Genomic DNA, 18813 nt, shown 5'->3' with positions numbered 1-18813 from the left:
ATTTACAGAGTGAGCTTTGCAGACAGCAGAGAATGTGCAGACCCTGTTTTTTTTTTCAACCCTCAGAACTCTAAGCAGTTTCAGTTTTTGCTGCTCTTTGTTATATTTTTACTCACTGTGGGCTTATGTGTCACTGCAATGTGAAGTTCTGCACCTCTGTGGAAGCAGCACAAACATGGCTAGAAGTAGAGAGAACTCAAAAATGTATTTTGTACCATGTTACAGGGGTCAGTATATAATTGTGGGACTTTTTGTATCATAGTTGATATTTTTGCTGTTTTCAGGCCTAAAATCAACATGGCCACCTATAAACAAACACCACATGGCATTTTTACAGAAAGATTATTCTAAATATTATGTCCACAACTGAGAAAAAGTGAAATTGAAAGTTATTTATAATAATATTTTAGTAAACCTGTCAACACTTGACTCACACACTACTTTACATTAAATAACTCAGAAAGCCTTGGAGTCTTTCCTTCAGGAGGAAATGACATCATGTGGAGCAGATCATGTGATCTGGAATTAACACACTTCCTTGAGAGGTGTTTTTGTAATGGGGAACTTAGCTGAAAGTGACACAATTTGTTATTTTCCATATCAAATTTCATATATTGCCATAAAATAAATATCTGTCATGATTATCTCAACTTAATATAAAGAACACAAGCAAAACTATTTTTTAATAAGCTCATTTTATTGTTGTTTAGCTAATTAGAAGGTGGTTATTAAATTGGGACAGTTATTTAGCTGACATTTTAGTGACATCCAGTCATATTTTTATTCAGAAGTGATTGTTTCCATAAGAAGTAATTATGGAATTTGTAAAGACATGATCATAGTGAACGTAAAAAAGTTTTTGTTGTTTTTTTTACTTTTAATAAAAATATATGCTAGATATATCCCATGTAGGGAAGTCTGTCAACCCACAAAGTTGTAGCACCACGAATCCTTAAAAAACAAAGGCAAATTTATTTATTTGCTTTACAAAAATGTCAAAAAGACCCTAATTAACATGTGAAACATTCGTTTAAGTGCTCACAGGTCTTATCAAGAGTGGACAAAAATATTTGCTACATACTGTAATATTTTGTTACTTACATTTTAATTAGTTTTAATCTTTTTCTCCTATCTGCCATGTGTAAACACTGCCTACAGTTCAACCTAGTTCAGCTGAAATCTCTGTTCGTCACAGCTGTGTCAGTGTTCAAAGCTTTTACATTTTTACAGAATCTTTGGCCAATGTTTGAGAAATGTAGATTAAAGTGTTTTTTTAATGTTTAAAAAAAAAACAAAACCTTTATTCACCCATGATTAGTACAAGGACAGATGAAAAGTTGTATACAGTTTCTTGGTCTGATAAATAGTGTAATTTTGGCAAAAAAAAAACAAAAAAACAAATCAAACAAAAGCATCCTTTTAGACCTGAGGGCAGGTCTGGGGGTTCATAGTGCAAAAATCTACTAAAAGTTTGTCACTGCATAATGTTGCTTTTAGTATACATATAGTATACATTATTTTTGTGCAAAGGAAATGATGGTGTATATTTTAGCCAAACAGCAGACAAGGTTGGGTTTTAATCATCGCCTTTCAACAAAATATCAGCATTTTATGTTCTCCTTTTAGTGAATTCATCTATGTGGAGTCATGCTTAGGGTTCAAACATGTGAGATTGGACCATCTTTATCAAGACACCGGCCAAGAACTGGGATTACTGTGTAGTCTCTTGTTAAATAAAGACTGAGTCACTGAGCTTTCCTATCTACCCTGTGTGATTGTTTGGGTTGACTCAGTGTGAGTCAGGAAGGTGAAGTCGAGCAGAGACTTTCTGTGTGCGGAGACTCACTGCAGGGAAGTGAAATGAAGGCAGATCCGTCTTTACACACCCCTATGGCTTCAGGGAGTGAAGTCTCATAGAGTTGGTTGGCTTTAAAATGACCCAAACCAGAGAAGATCCAACCAGACATTTTATGTGTAGGGCCATTGGTGTATTGTTTTGCCTTGAATGCTAGTTTCTTTCATGTATTAAACTAAATTCAACTCATTATTCTCCCCCTTCAGACTACCTTTACCACCTGGTGCAGCTTTGTCGTTGTGGCAGAACCGGGATTTATTTAAGAAGCTTTACTTCACCAAGTTCCCAGTAAGTTGGATGCTAATTTCTTCATGGAATCATTGCTATTCCTCCACTTAAGCAAAGAGCTGAGGTGGAGGTATGTTTCTTTTTTTTTTTCCTTCAGAATTTTACACGGAAAGTACCAGACTTAAATTCATAGTGGCCAGGTGGAGCATGGACAATGGAAGAAATCATTATATTTTGGTGCAGCATCGGACTATGCTGTTTGAATGCTCTCCTAGTTGAACAAGAAACATGCTGTACTGTAGAAATCCCATCTAGTGTAACCCTTAGAGCAGTGGTTCTTAAACTTTCTGTCAGACCCCTCTTCGGAAGGCAAAAACTTCCTCACCCAACCAGTAGTTTATATATTTATGTCTATATATATATAAACAGTTTTTATATTAAAATGTGAATATGTAATTATATCTGATTCCATTTAATTGTTTTTCATGCTGTAAAGATCAGGGGTGTCAAACTCATCTTGGTTCAGGTTCCACATTCAGGCCAATTTGATCTCCAGTGAGCAGTAAAATCACAGCATAAAAACCTTTAAATAACCACAACTCCAACTTTTTTCCTTTGTTTTAGTTCAAAAAAGTACATTCTGAAAATGATCACACTTAATGAAGTATCTTTTTACAAAACATTATGAACAACCTGAAACTGTTAAAGAAAAATAAGTTCATTTTCAACAACATTGTGCCTCAGTTGATCATTTACGTGTGCATTGCAACTGACAGGATACAGTGCATCCACAAAAAGGCACAAAACATTCATTCACGGCCATCTGGAACCGAACAATCTACTATTTTATTTTCTGATCAAAACAACTTGCTAAAGTCTAGAAATTACTTAAAAATTACAGTTTTACAAATTTACGGTTTACAGAATGTCTTCTCTGTAATTTTTACACTTTGTAAAGTTGTCTGACCGAAATGGATCACCTGGTGGGCCGGTTTTGGTCCACGGGTCGCATGTTTGACACCCCTGGTAAAAATAATCGGAGTAGATGAGCCAAGATGGTGACATCATCAAGTACGCTGGTGTTCCAGTTGCACGTTAATGAAACATTTTCACGAGTCTGTACTTGCAAGTCCGTACTTGGCAAGTATGGACGCAAGTATGGACTCTCATGCAAGTAAGCACTTGCGTACTTGGTATTGAGAAATGGCCAGCGCAGTTTGAGTTTTGTTGTGTGCCATGAAAAAAAGGCCGACGTTTAGACAGTAGTTCAGCTAATTAGTTCCGTGTAGACGTAGCTTTTCCTCCTCGTCGCTCGCATCTCCTCTCGTGCCTTTGTGCCCCCCACACTTTAAGAAACACCTCCTTAGAGCCAGATGAAATTCACATCCAAAGTCACGTCCCTTCTTCTCAGCTGAATTGCATACAGAGAATTCGTAGCAATGAGCTCGAGTGCAAATCAAATTAAACCGCTCGACTTGACCTTTCCAATGATTCCATTTGTTTGTCTGTGTGACCAAGTGTTATTGAGAAAATCATTTCAAAATTATATTCAAATGTAATCATAGTTATTACCTACACCCATCTCCACACTTATGATTACTCATGAACTTGTCATTGCATAAACAGAACACAGGAAACTGTGGAACTGAATATTTGTAATGTTGCTTCAGCTACTTGTACAAACCAAAGTAACCATCATGTGAAAACAGATGAAACTTCTCTGTTTCTTATTTCTTCACCCACTTTCACCCTCATGCTTCTTGCTCGAACGAGTCCCAATAGTTTAAATCCGCAAGTCTGCAGCCTATAAAAAAGAAACATCAGAAATTAGTTGTAGTTGTTTCTCTGTGCAGCAAAATATAGTTTAATAATCTGGTTTGGAAATGACACCACATTTCTGAATTTCAGCTGGCGTAACATCCCACTTTGTCAGAAAAAAACACAAAACAAGAATTTGCTTTTCATTGCAAGGATTCAGAAGCTGTAGTCACTGTATGTGGACAATGTTCTTAAATGGCCTCCCACCACCATGATTCTGCTATTGGCGGATCTTCTCCACACAAATATGAAAAGAGGCCTCCAGTGGCAGCTGTTTATGATGAGACAACATTTTTATTGAGATCAAGGATAATATAAAAAATCTGCAAGCATAATCAGATCAAATAATGTCAGATCTGCATAGTCTAGACTGTTCTGAAAAAGAAGGTACAGTATGCATATGGGGTGGTATGTAGCGATAAGGATAAGAGTTTAAGAGTGAAGGCTCCTTGAATTAATAACAGAAAGGTATTTTTGTACTGTAATAATTGCAGTTCCTTGAAGTTGTGCTCAATTCTGCTTTTATGACGCTGGATCAATAATATATGAGAGGTAGGAAGTGTTGAATTTGTGGTAAAAGGTGGCCCTCTAGTGTTGGAATCCTACATTGCAGAACTATTTTGCTTATTTCCAGCCCTTGTAGGATCTGACTGTGTGACAGTCCTCTTACTGTAAAATTTCCCTCTGATATAAAGGACATACTGACCTTTTTTTCCCTCAGGGTTACTATGATACCATGGATGCAGGTTTTGTGGACGACGAGGGTTTCCTTTACATCATGTCTCGCTCTGATGATGTCATCAATGTGGCCGGTCACAGGTTGTCTGCCGGAGCATTGGAGGAGGTACCAGAACAAAGTGAAGGATAAACCTTTTCCCAACTCTTTTGTTTGTGGTTTTATGATGTTTGTGTTTTGCAGTCAGTGATGCAGCATCCAACTGTGGGGGACTGTGCAGTGGTCGGTCTAGAGGACTCTCTGAAGGGTCATGTTCCCTTGGCCCTGTGTGTACTCAAGAAAGGTGAGAACTGAAGTATTTTACACCATCTTTTGATCATCAGTCTAATGGTAATACTGCACATTGACTATGACTCCTTGGTAATCAGCATTTTGCCACCCGTACTTTGCCTCCTTTTGGAGATGTCAGATATCTTGGGCAAAAAAAACCCTGAAATTACAGGTGGCATTAAAGCTACTTGTTCTTGTTTGCATCGTGTCCAATGTGTCTCAGGTGTGCAGAAAACCGAGGAGGAGGTCATAAATGAGATAGTGAAGCTTGTGAGAGACACCATCGGACCAGTGGCTGCCTTTAAGAAAGTGCTTTTTGTCCATGGATTGCCGAAGACCCGCTCTGGCAAGATCCCTCGCTCCTCTTTAGCCAACCTGGTCAACGAGAAACCTTACAAGGTATGAAACGACTCTAATAGCTTGGGCATTATAGTGGTCCCTAATCTATTGTAGGGCTTATGTTCCAGACCCTTCCGTGACGGATGAAAATTTGTGAAGAAGCCATTATATTCATTTAATTCCTTATATACAAGGTGTCCATAATATCTCTTAACAATTTTAAGAATTTATTACAAAGGCAGTTGATCAGATATCTTAACCAGATTTGTTTTATTATAATCAGTGGTTGTCAAAGTTTTTCTACCTTATTTAATACACCTCTATAGGGGCACCATTAATTGCACGTAGCACATCAAGACGATGCTCGATTTCTTGCCATGTTCGCTGTAGCAGAGCCTCATCAGTGGTGGCAATGGCATCAGAAATCTTTTGCTTCATCTCAGTAGTGTCCCGTATCTTTGTTCGGTACATGATATCTATGACATAATGCCGTGGAAAGAAGTTCAAGAGAGTGACATGTGGTGAACGTGGTGACCAAGGAATTGGCCCATCCCTTCCAATCCACCGGTCTACAAATCTGGTTAAGATATCTTTTCAACTGCCTTTGTAATAAATTCTTAAAATTGTAAAGAGACTTTATAGATGCCCCGTATATTTTAAGGCGGTAAAAACCCTCCCTACACACCGCACAACACTGCAGAGCAACAGAGGAGACTGATGCTACGGTCGTTGAGCCAATCAGAACGCAGCGCTACACGCTACGAGTTTTATTTTGGTTAAATATTCTTGTAATATGTTTTAATTCTGATCTCATATATCGTTTTTGGATTGTTTTAGGCTAGAAAATGCTTATTTTACTGCAAAAATAATTAAAATAATGTAGCGATCGCAGAGCCGGTTGCTATGACTGCACTGTTATTGTTCCAGTGTTACTAGTGTTTGTGTTTTATTGTGTTTTTATGGGTTAGTCAGCCTAGTTAGTTTGGTTAAGTGTTATGTTGTCAGGACTGAGTGTGAAGTGTCGTGTGTGTTTGATGACTTCCTGTCACATTTTCAGTAGCGCTGCTCTCTGTGTGTGTGTCAAAATAAAAGCATCTGCCAGATGTTGAGTACATAAAAGGCAGATATCCTTTTTCCAGCATCATTCATCTACATAGAATGCCACAATAATAAATAAATAAAATACTTATATACTGTATAATCCTGCGATATAGTGAAAAATCCACGATATCAAATGCAATTTCAAAATCCGCAATACAGTGAACCTGCGAAAACTGAATCACGTTATGGCGAGGGACCACTGCATTTCCTCAGCAGTACTTCCTGTGCTCCGGGAACAACTCTCTAAAGGAAAATACAGTCTGTGTTTTGTTTCCTGTCCCCTCTGACGGATTACACAGCAGCTCTGGAGACAGTACAGCTCGATTTGCCGCTGAGAGTTTGAGCGATGATGTTGCATTAGCGGGCCCTGTACTCATTAAACAGAACCGAGGCTCATTTGGGATTTCATCTCTTTATACTTACTGACTCAGTGCTGTGCTGATCACACGCTCCCTTTGAGACCTCAGTGACAAAGTGAGAAACAATGCTTCTTAATATAGCAGGTTAGTTTACACATAGAAACACAAGGACTCAGCTATCAAAGCCTCTAGATACTTTATCAAAATGTAATAAATGCATTACAAAGGTTTTGTGGCACCATTTAGATCATGTAAATAAAGTTTTTCTCAGCAGGCTTTCTAAAGAGCTGTTTTTCTCCACAGATCACTCCAACCATTGAGGACCCAGAGGTGTTCAAACACATAGAGAGACAAGTTGAGAAAGCTCTCGGACGTAGGCGAGCCTGAACTGAGCTGTATGACGACGGAGAAAGCTGAAGTATTACAAACCAGGCGGACACAAGTTCACTTTTTTTCACCAGAAACATGCAAGAATGTTCACTCCATGCACGGTGTGCTGCAAAGTAGAAGCAAAATTAGCAATTATTCCAGTTTTCTAAGTCAAGTTTTGTTCTTGTTTTATGTAAACTGGACCTATTTCAGTATTTCCACTTGTAATAATGAAATTAACGATATATTTGTACTTAATCTGAATAATAATGTGAATTAAGGCTGCACAACAGACTCATAATTAATAATGAAAGGAGACAAGCTACAGCTACTGCAAGCTAAACATTTTCAAATATGAATGAGGAATAATGAAGGCGACTCATTCACTGACAGTTTTTTAAATTTTATTGACAATGAAAATTTGTTTGCTCACCACTTAGTTTTGACCAAAGTACAAGAAGTAATAAATAAAAAAAGAATGGACACAAAATAAAATGATTCATCGTTCGTGCAAATTGAAGATGTAAAAACGAAATGAAAAGACGTCGTTTTGCGTGGTCCGTCGGAAATAACCAAAAGACAGAAAACAGGGCTGTACAACGGGTCACCCTGCTGGAAACTCTGACGGAAACAAAGAGTCAACAGTTACACCAAATGTAAGTCACGGCAAGCAACAGGGTTTTTTTTGTCATTAAGTCACCTCACTTCGACATGGTCATATACACTCTACACACACTATGAGCTAAAGCAGTCTGTCTTTCAGTTATTTCTTCTGTTTAAGTGTCCGAAGGGTTCGAGGGAGAAGGCCAGCTCGGCTGAAAAGTGTAGTTGTCCTTTTTGTGTGAATGCGTCGCCTGACAAAACATACAGTACAACGAGTGACAGCTTCTGTGGACGACCTGCTGCTTTCTTTTTGTTCTCTGAGGGGAAGTTTTGTGCAACTTCGGAGAGCAACGGCGTCTCTTGTTCCGTCCTTGGCTACTAAAGAGTCCGTTGAGTTGATGCGGTTGTATGAAAGTGCTTGTCAGGTTTGTTCCAGTGCGTAGACACGTCCTCTTAAAATGCTCCGAAAGGATAATGAAGTTTTGTTGACTCGGGCTCGGAGTGGTGCTTTTTTTCCTGTGTTTGCCACTAGAGGGCAGGTTTTCACACGACATCGAGAATCTCTTCCTCTCCGCATGGTGCAGCACAGGTTCATCATCATCATCATTATTAGCACAATGAAAAAATAAAACCATATGTACAATATGATCTAGAGGGACGGGGGTAATATGGAGAGAGTTTAAAGAGCAGCATATATTAATCTATGGTCCACTAAATGAGGTGGCAGGGACGTATTTTTTGCACAAACTCTGAATATCTTTTTTTTATACATAGATGTGTGTATATATTAAAAATGGCATATTTATATTAATTTACAGATAACCTACACATCTCCTGTAGAAGAAATACACAGTACATTATGCTTTGACAAGTTACTGTACATGTAAAAGGTAGAAATGGTGACAACGGAGGGGGGCGGCCTGCAGGACAGTTTAGCACCGGCATCTGGTGCCCACATTATAGGGGATGGAGCGGGGTGTGGGGGGAGGAAAGGTCAGAGAGGAGAGCAGGGCTTCTTGGCAGTGCGTGTCGTCAGAATGGTTCACTCCTCAGCAGGGTCGGCCCGTCCAGCTGCTCCGCTAGTTAGTCTCCATTCAGAACTGTACCTGCAGGGATACGAAAGAAGTAGGGTTCAATGAGACCCTTGAAATCTCCAACGCTGGGGAGAAAAGAGAGGAAAACTGAATAACAACATGCAAAAAATGCAGACTAAAACCCAAATTTGGTGGCTTATTTACTGGTTATAGTTACAAGGATGACTTTGAAAGTAGGAGTATCAGGGTGAACATATAGCTGAGGGATTTTTGAAGTCCATAGGATATATCTTACATTTTTAGTGAAATTAAAAAAAACGAATGCTTTTTATGCTCATTATGATCATGTCTTTGGAAATTCCACAATAATTTATTATGGAAACAAACAAAAATGAGACACAAGTGACAAAAAAAATAGACAAACGACACGAAGTAAAAACCAAAAATCAGACAAAAAAAGCTACAAAGCGACAACAAAATGGACAAATGACAAAATGAGACAAAAAATGACAGAAGTGAGAAACAAAGCAACAAAAAAGTAGACAAACAACAGAAACGATACACAAAAGAATGAATAAAGCAAAACAAAAATTAGAGAAAAAACATAAAAGAGACAAAAAGGAATCACAAAACGACAAAAAACATGAGACCAACAATGAAAATCAGACAAGAACAACAAAAGCAAAACAAAATATGACAAAAATGAGACACAAATTGAACAATCTCATATTTTACTTTATGATCAAAACAACTTGTCATGGTTTAGAAATTATATTAGATTTAAAGTTTTATAAATTTAAAATCTGGTAATGTCTTCTCTGTAATTTTTACACTTTGAGGGCTGAATTGGACCCTCTGGAGGACCAGATTTGGCCAACGGGCTGCATGTTTACCACCCATAATGGATCAATATACAATTGAGGGACATTTCTTGCATATATTTTTTATTAAAAGTAAAAAAAAAACAACTAATGTTTTCTATGTCTACGATTATTATGTCTTTACAAATTCCAGAATTAATTATTGTAGACACAATCACTTATTATTAAAATTGACAGGATATCACTAAAGTGTCAACTAATTAACTGTCTGAATTCTACAACCACCTTCTAATCAGCTAAACAATAATAAAATAATAAAATGAGCTTATTCAAAAATTCTTTTGATTGTGTTCATATTAAGTTGAGTTAATCACAACAGATTGTTATTTTTTGGCAATATATCAAATTTTCAATGGAAAATAACAAATTGTATCACTTTCAACTAAGTTCCCCGTTACAAAAACACCTCTCAAGGAAGTGAGTTAATTCCAGATCACATGACCTGCTCCTCATGATGTCATTTCCTCCTGGAGAAAAGACTGGCAAGACTCCAAGGCTTTCTGAGTTATTTAATATAAAGTAGTCAACAGGTTTACTAAAATATCTTTATAAATAACTTTCAATTATAATTTTACTCAATTGTATATATAATATTTAAAAGAATCTTTCTGTAAAAATTCCATGTGATGTTTGGTTATAGGCGGCCATGTTGATTTTAGGTCTGAAAACAGCAAGAAAAAAGTCAACTATGATACAAAAAATCCTGCATTTATATACTGACTCATTAGCAACTAGCCGCATTAATCAGATATATACGTCAATTTTGTGCTTTAAAACAGTAAAAAACAAACATTTCTTCACACTTTTTATGCCAGTTATTATAAACAAGATGGATCAAATATTTTTAGACATATTTAGTTCAGATTAAAAATTCTGTCTTGTGATTGGTGATGTACGGCTGCATCCCTTAAGTAATTTTTACAGCTCTAATAGCAGTCTGCACTGACTGGACGTATTTCAGACATCTTTTCTTGCCGTCTGTCCCACGTGCATCTGACACGAAGGATTTGCGTCAGCGCTAATCAATGCAGCTGTCCGTGCTTGACGTGAAATGGATTGGTCATTAGTCGGAATCCTTGAGCTTTAAATCTGTTTACTTCGAACTCGCACACATAACGGCAGTAATTGCATATTGGGTTGGAAATGGTGATAGAATATGTATGACTGTGCCACAGAAATGTAACTGAATGCATTCAGTGTGCAGGCGGCGATGATGGTGGATGTTGTTCTCAACTAGTTGTGTAGAAAAAATATTCACCCCCCCTTTGAAGATTTTATGCATTATAGTGATACAAATCAGAATGATAGGGGGAATTAATGTGGCTTTATGAAAGAAGGTCCACAAAAAAATAGAGCAGACAGGACACCAAAAATCTAATCCGAGCACTCTCCCCTTGTAAAAACCACTTTTTTTTATTATTGTTTTCTATTATATATAGTTTTATTTATTTATTTTTGCCATTATTTCTTTTTTAGATTTGTTTTATTTATATATATATATATATATATATATATATATATATATATATTGTATTTCACAGAACCAGGCCTGTGAAATAGTCAAATACTTTCTGAATATATTGCAAATGTAAGATTTTGCTTTCAATGCAGGGTTGGAAATAAGGGAGGTCAAAAGATTGCGAAAATGTTTTTTTTTTCTGTGCCTCTATGCAAATCTTGTACTGTAATGTGCACCAGTGCAAAAATCTAAATGTCAACAACTGAGGATCGTGTACCAGAATTCAACCCATGGTGCTCACTGAACTTTGCACTTGATTGTTTTTGCTGAGGAGTAGTAGTACAACAAGCATTAGAAGTAGCAGCCTGCAGGGGACTCTAGGGGATGAGCAGATACTTTGGAAAAACAAAATTATGCTTATGAAGATGGAACTATACTCACTAAATCCAACCTCTGTGCTCGGATTTGACTTTCCTTACTGTCTCTTCTAAACACTCATTCCTACATGATCGCTGCATCTCAGCATTATATTATCGAGCTGATGCTTCAGTTTCCTGCTTTCACTGCATCCAGATGCCAAAACTGGATAGTAAACTGTTTGTTGTTAAACTACAAAACATTTAGATGATTACAGAGGTTGCAGGAGTAAAGCTTCCAGCAGAAAAACAGGGATATCAAGACTGCATTGTATGTAGTGGGTAAGTCTCCCCTTATTACAGGTCTGTGTGTTTCTATCCTCGTTGGACTGCATATGCAACAATGCTTAACTTGTGATTGGGTGTTTGATCCTTGGAGTGAATCGGTCTTTATCTAAGAGCAGGATCTGAATAGTATGGAGGCCTGCAAGGGTCAGGGCAAGAACTTACCTTACAATAGGTTGTACATCACTTTACAATATGCTTTGGTGAAGATGTGACTGGACTTATGGGTACTGTTTGACACACGTTTGCATCCGTGCTTTAAGAAAGAAAACTAGAGGAGCAGTCACCATCTGCAGCCATTGTTGCAACTACAGCTGTGTCATATTCATTTTTAATGGTTGTAACACTGACATCTTACAGTCATAGTGTGTGTGCATTCCTGCAAAAGCAAATAAACACATCCAGTGCAGATTTGAATAGTGGAAGCCCAAACAATAGCCAGATACCCAGCCAAAGCTTCATCCTCACATCCAGGTAGAAGAGCTGCAGCTGTGCTCACAACTAGCAGCTGGAAATTGTTGGAGAGCTGCCTTTAAAAATGAATAATTACGGATTAAAGCAAGGAGTGTAAAGCCTTTTGTGAGGGAACACAAAAGAAGTCCTCAAAAAGTCCTCGCTGTGATCTTTAGGGGTTTCTGCAGAAGTGCTCTGGTATGTTGAGCTTGGAGAAAGTCCCAACTTTCTTGGGCCACATGCTAGATGTTAAGCTTGTTCTTCTTTTTCTTTTCCAGATCTCTTCGCTGATTGAACGAAGGTCCAGCTGGGATAGCCACAGTTTTTTAGTGCTTTCTTAATATGTGTGTGCTTGTTTTCATTTCCATCAGTGCTGGAAGGTTCCCGTAACCTCCAGCTTATGTTCCACTGGGTTTTGGGAGGAAGTAGTGGTCTGTGTGTGTTTGTTTCTGGTAAACCTCAGTGTTTAGACTCCTTAAAAGACTCTTCTTCAACGGCACAGTCCAAAAAAGGCAGCTTGTTTTCCCTGAACTCCTCTCTTGTGAACTTTATGTTGCCATCCACAGATTACAAATGAAAGCTTTTATTTCTTGGTTCTGGCCCAGACGTCATCCACATATCTGAACCAGTGGCTGAGAGTTGTTTGTGTAGAGATTGGCCACAGTGGGTGCTTTCGTCTGCAGAAACCCTCAGTATTTTGAAATGCAAAAAAAAGTTAGCTCTGTTGTTGTACCTGGGTCATTCCCCGCCTCTGTCTCAGATGAAGGTATACATGTGAAAAAAAGAGGTGATATTGAATGGTGCTAGTTTCAGTTTGTGGACCTTGTAGACAAATTGTGTGTAATTTAGGACGTAATGTGAGGTATTTCCAACCACAAGCGCTACACATGATTGGCGAGATGTCTTGTAGTGTTATAGGTGACTGGGTTAATGCTTCTGATGATGGGTTGAAGTGGTGCTCCTTTGTGTGTCTTAGGAAGTCCAGATATGCATGCTGTGGCTTCTTGAGGGTGAAGCCGGTAATGTGATGGCTCAGTACCACTGTGCATCTCCCCTCTATCCGCAACCTGGATGGTGACGATGCAGTCGTTGCTTAGAGCTGTCACTGTCTTTCTTTCCTGGCATGTGAAGTTGGAAACAGGTATTTTTGAACAACAGAGTGCTGCTGAATCATTCAATCTGAGTTGTGAGAGATGCTGAGTTCGAAAGTGGCCGTCGGTATGCTGCTGCTCTCCAACGGTATGCCACTTGTGTTTTATCCGCATATACCACTTCCTGATATTGGCTGGCCGCTCGTAGCTTATGATCAAACTGTCACTCCAGTGGGAGTTTAAACATTAAAATGGACAGATATCTGCTGTTTGTTTCCCACCATCCACTGGAACATCAGCAGGGGGTCATCAGAATCTCACAACACCACGCTGAGAATGACAGAGGGAACCTGTCGCCTCCATTAAGTCCAAGAAATTTGGAAAAACACCATGACATCAGAGAGGAAAATGTGAATGGAAATAAAGATACTGCCACTCCAAAGATTTCTTCCTGCACAATACCCTTGTGCACCTCTGACCCAAGCGACTTTTTTTAAACAAACATGGGTTGCCCAAAGGATAAATCGCCCAAACACAAGCTCAACAGTATTGTATATGCAGCCAGATGCACCATGGAGTGCACAGACATATATATGATATAAGGGAGACTAAACAACAACTCCTTATAAGACTTGGCTGGGGCCAGAATAATGACCACTCCTTTTGAGGACAAATGGAACAGCCATCTCTAAACACAAGAATTGAAAGTTTGCATGCCAATGTTTTGGGTGGCAGTTAAAGTGTGAGGTGATGTCACATCAAAGAAAATTACAATTTCCATCGCACCTGGCAGTACAAAGCAAACGTTTGGAAAGGAAACTAGGGCAGGCTCACTTTGTAATCTGCAAAGTCTGGATAACTCTGACGAGGCCTATTTTAGGAGCCTTGAAGCTGTCATAATCATGTAAATGAACTTTGCTAACTAATCTCTGCATGAGGTACTGAACTCCTCATTTATTTGAAGCGGATTTCTAAAGCTTCGTCCATAAGTGACTCATCTTTTTTGGACGGACATTAAAGGGGAGACATCAGGATGAGATGGTGGCTAGCCCTGCCGTCTCCTATCACAGCTACCTGGCAAAGACGCCGCAGAGGCTCGCCAAGCCGATGAGACAGACATGCTTATCTTGGGAAACAATTGGCCCACTTCTGTTGAATCCAATATCTGTTTTTAAGTGCTTCTGAGGAAAGCTGTGTATTTGACAGAGTCTGTGTTGTGTTACATACAGCGTACAGTTTAAGGTCCCTCTCTTCCTCCTCTCAGCAGGAGTAGGTTCTCACCGTGGAGCTGTCCAGTCGCTGCACCGCAGAAGGTCCGACTGTAGGGGGAGAGAGCGAGATAGAGTGGTTAACTCTGAACATAAGGACTCTGAGCACATCAGATGGACCCAGAGGGAGAAGGAAACATTCTTCCACTTGGTTTCCACCCCAAATAGGTGCCACAAGATTCCTCAACAGTGACAAGCAACAGTCTTTCTGGCGATTACTTGTAGTGTCACCCTTAGAGGAGAAAGCCATGGATCACTCAAAGGAAGTGTTTGGTTTTGAGTGGACACCACCAGCGACTAGATTTCAGTGTGTTGTGGATGTCACAGACCAGGGAGCACAGAGAATCGAGACAGAGGAACACAGGAAGGCTGTTTCAGTGTCATTAGGAACATCTTGTTAAAGGAGAACACTGGCCAACAAAATCAATGCATTTGGAATATTTCCCAGCCATGTATAACAACCTGTATGGCATATTTCTAAAGACACAGTTGCTAATACACTCTGCTTCCTTTTAAAGGATAATTCTGGTTTATTACTGTCTTGGGTCAGTGGCAGGGGCGTCACTAGGTTTTAAGGACCGGGGGGGGGGGGTTGAGCCCCCAGGAGATGCACAGGATGTGAGTGAACGTTTAAGTTCACAAACAGCTAACAAAAACTGAGAAATTGCTTTTCCATGTTTTGGACAGATTTAGATTTATTCAGAGATAATTTACTGTGTAACATTTGTCTTGGAGGATTTTAATGCACTCAACAGCTTCAAGTTGACCACATCAGCCAACTAAACAATAAAAAGTGCTGAAGCAAAAACAAAACATGTCCTCATAACTTAAATTATCCATTCACTGAACAGAATTACAATCAGACACTAAACTCTCTATTAAATGTCAAAACAATCCATGTGACTCTAAAAACTCAACAGCTTTACAAAGTCTAAGACTAAACTCTCCACAAGGATCCAAAAGAAGTTGGACTTCTGCATGAGCGCTTTAATTATTCTTCATCTACTTCCTGACAAGTTTGGTCAATAAAAACAGACAAAAACTAATATTTTCAGCTGAACTAAAGACAGACACTGATTTTTCTGCTCACATGTTGTGTTGTGGTAAACTTGATCTTTCAAATAAATAGCCGCCTAACCAGCGTTTGTCCTGTTTTTGCTCCTCGGCGACCCTAGACAGCCGGTTGTAATGTTTTTTGAGCAACACGCCATACTATCTGACATCTTCTTTATGTTCTTTCAAAGAACATCTGAACATGTCAAACTGGTTCCATAGGAGAACCATCACTGTAAAAACGTCATAGTATGGTGTGTTGCTCAAAAAACATTACAACCGGCTGTTGCCGAGGAACAACACAAAAAAAGGACAAGCACTGGTTTCCTGAGGGTTAGGGTTTATTTGAAAGAGTTGGCTGATATGGTCAACTTGAAGCTGTTGAGTGCATTAAAATCCTCCAAGAAAAATGTTACAAAATGGTTGCTGAAGTTATTTCAATCATGCAGATATTTATGGAAAATACTGAAATGTGTTGTGCACATCCAGCCACAGAACTTTCATCCATATTTTACATGAAGAACCATTTTCAATACTGCCTGTCCTTGCTCTGTTATTTTTTCTGCTTTTTTTAAGCTCAGTGTTTTTTTTTTTATAATCCCTTCATGTTATCTCTATAATAAGATTTTAAAAGGGCATAATACTCTTAATTTACACCAGAATGCAGGAAATAGGATCAATAATTTTCAAAATTTTCTGGGGGAGGGCCCCCAGATCCCCTGCCAGCATCCCACACAAAACAAATCTCACTCTAAGGTCTGGTCACAAATTGGCAGCTCTGAATTATTGTGTTGTGAGCAAAAGTTATGGCCACTGTGGCCTAAAACATTCACAAAGTAAAGTATCTCTGAATAAATCTAAATCTGTCCAAAACGTGGAAAAGCAATTTCTCAGTTTTGTTAGCTGTTTGTGAACTTAAACGTTCACTCACATCCTGTGCATCTGCTGGGGGCTAAGCCCCCCCTGTCCTTAAAACCTAGTGACACCCCTGGTTGGAGTCTTGCTTTAATTTCAGTGAGCCTTGCAGCCTCGCCTCAAGTGTTGCTAAAAGACTGCATTTCTCACAAATCTCATTATTGCCAAAGGAGGCAAACAAATCAGTACAGCTACGGCACATTGAGTGGGAAAAAGGAAGAAACTAAGTGAGAATCATTGAGATAGCATGTTAAGGTAAGTCTGAAGTTAGCAAGGAATTTTAAGAAACAGGTGCTTGGATAGAGCAAACATATGTAGAAATTCAGAATTAGCTGCTGTTTATAAAACTATAATCTACTGGAGTCACTGCTCCTATTATTGACAGTTATATAGTCGAACTTTAAAGAAATAATTGCTGAGATCTGGGAATACAGTGACAGAAGTAAGAAAGAACTATACGGGGAAATATGCAAGAGCAGTCAAATGGTCACACAAGTTTTAAACAAATATCCTGTTTAGCCAAACTTAGTGGGAATAAAGCCAAACAATAATCACAGTACATTTTTGGCTCACTACACTTATCATCATACAGTTTTCACTTGCAATCAAGGACAACCTGAGTCTCCACACTTTAGGTCCGGCTAAACTGTTGTTTACTACCCGTCTCATCTTCTGACTGCTCTTGTCCTGACAAACTTTCTAATGAGTTTTTTCTTAAACCCCTGGTTGGACACATTATTAGCTGTGTTTCCACTGCAGCCACACAGCAGAGAATAGCTGGTTCTCGCCTTTGTCCTCATTGTCTAAACTGTGCTGGACGCTACAGAGACTCGCTCTCAGTGCTTTTCTAGCTTCTACCTGAATCTCTGTGGTCTGACATTTCAGTTGTGTTTGCACTTTCAGGTATCATCCCAATGTGTTTGTCACCACATTAGCAGATTTTCAGCAGTGGTTCAGATAAACTACTTAACCTTTCTGTGTGGTGCAGTGGAAAAACAGCTCAAAACAACTCCCCATAGTGGATAACCCCTATTACTTGTGTTGTTTTCCCCAAATCTCAGCAATTTCTTTGGTGTTTCGTACGTTTCTGTTACCATAACCAACAAATGAAACCTAAGAGGGCCCAAGCTTGAGTAAACCAGCATTGTCCTTTAATAGAAACCTGCCAGTGTCCTCTTTTAACAGCAGAGGGATGAGGAATGACACAAACTGTCAGTTTTAGTTCCTGAAACATCCAAGACGTACTGTTCACCTATGTAAACCTCCTGATTCAGGCCAACTTACATAGCACCGCTCAGCCACCTTTTTTTTTTGTTTTTGCTGCTTCGTTACTGTAACTTCAAGGGTTCCACCAGCAAGCATGGGTCCTAATCCATAACTTGAAAGCCCTAGTTTGTTACTACCAGGGTGACAAGACAACTATTTTGCAAGCTCTGCAAAACAACACCCTTGGAGTTAGAGATTTAAGAGTAGTGGAGTTAGAAAGAGAGAAGAAAGGCGAGGGTGAGCGACCACATGAAAAAAAGGAGAGATACAGCAGGACAGTGGTTGGCAGAGATCATGTGAAGAGGGAGGAGTAGATGTAGAGTAGTCATAATAATACACGCAGGGCCAACAAGCCCGGAGCCTTCAGAGGGGCATATCTGACCTTGAAACCAATCCAAATACATGTCGTCAGGACTGTCGTCCAGCGCCTCATAGAGGACTGCAGAACAGCCGTCACAGAGTCAGAGAAAACAAGAGACACAGTGAGAATGCTCCCGAGAGCAGAAACTTCTGCTCCCAGGTGTGGTGCTTTCATCTACCTGTGCAGAACCTTTGTGTTTTTGTTTCTAAAAGCCAGACTGCAGAAAAATATCCAGCTTTGCTACATTTCATGTGCTATAAAACAATACCAGCCAGTAGATTGCTTTGTGAGTAAGAAAGAAAGAAAAAAAGCTGCCAATGGGTGAATTAAAGTGCAGAGGCAAGCTCTTACCCTCAGGGGGCAGTCTTCGGGAGTGACCGGACGTCGCAGTGAGGCGGAATCCTGCGGGGAGCGTTTCTGCTGATCCAGGCATCATACTGATACCGTGGACGTCCCGGGGAGGGAACTGCCTCCGCCACGACGGACCTCGGAAGTCTTTGTCGTCGCACTAATGCACGGAAAAAGGAAAACACGCTGAACTGGTCAGCCTTTCAAACCCAATTGAGGGTTTTGGGGTTCAGAGGGTTGAATATAGTGTATACTTTAAACACATTACTGACGAGGCAGCTTCATTTAACTGATCACATTTACAT

General features: G+C 39.3%; 2 protein-coding genes across 7 annotated transcripts in view; one reads left to right on the top strand and one right to left on the bottom strand.

The window, feature by feature from the left end:
• The window catches only part of acss3 (acyl-CoA synthetase short chain family member 3), a 70146-nt gene extending 61974 nt beyond the window's left edge, over window positions 1-8172 (top strand). The window contains exons 12-16 of the mRNA XM_022218364.2: window positions 2062-2143; window positions 4623-4745; window positions 4821-4920; window positions 5131-5306; window positions 7010-8172. Of these exons, the coding sequence (XP_022074056.1) occupies window positions 2062-2143; window positions 4623-4745; window positions 4821-4920; window positions 5131-5306; window positions 7010-7093 (565 nt within the window). The 3' untranslated portion in view covers window positions 7094-8172. The remainder of the gene's footprint in view (window positions 1-2061; window positions 2144-4622; window positions 4746-4820; window positions 4921-5130; window positions 5307-7009) is intronic.
• Window positions 7463-18813, bottom strand: part of ppfia2 (PTPRF interacting protein alpha 2) — a 233186-nt gene continuing 221835 nt past the window's right edge. For 2 of the 6 annotated variants that reach the window (XM_022205236.2, XM_022205239.2), the window contains 3 exons: window positions 18512-18668; window positions 14525-14616; window positions 7463-8784 (listed from right to left, as the gene is read on the bottom strand). In XM_022205236.2, coding sequence (XP_022060928.1) covers window positions 14558-14616; window positions 18512-18668 — 216 coding nt within the window. In that variant the 3' untranslated portion in view covers window positions 7463-8784; window positions 14525-14557. Of the gene's footprint in view, window positions 8785-14524; window positions 14617-16539; window positions 18239-18511; window positions 18669-18813 lie in introns of those variants that run through there. The other 4 variants (XM_051951543.1, XM_051951537.1, XM_051951530.1 and 1 more) reach the window with 4 other exon arrangements.

Source organism: Acanthochromis polyacanthus, chromosome 1 (assembly GCF_021347895.1).
Source record: "Acanthochromis polyacanthus isolate Apoly-LR-REF ecotype Palm Island chromosome 1, KAUST_Apoly_ChrSc, whole genome shotgun sequence".
Taxonomy (NCBI): domain Eukaryota; kingdom Metazoa; phylum Chordata; class Actinopteri; family Pomacentridae; genus Acanthochromis; species Acanthochromis polyacanthus.
Note: the sequence above shows the minus strand (reverse complement) of the source record. Positions and strands in the feature narration are given on the sequence as shown.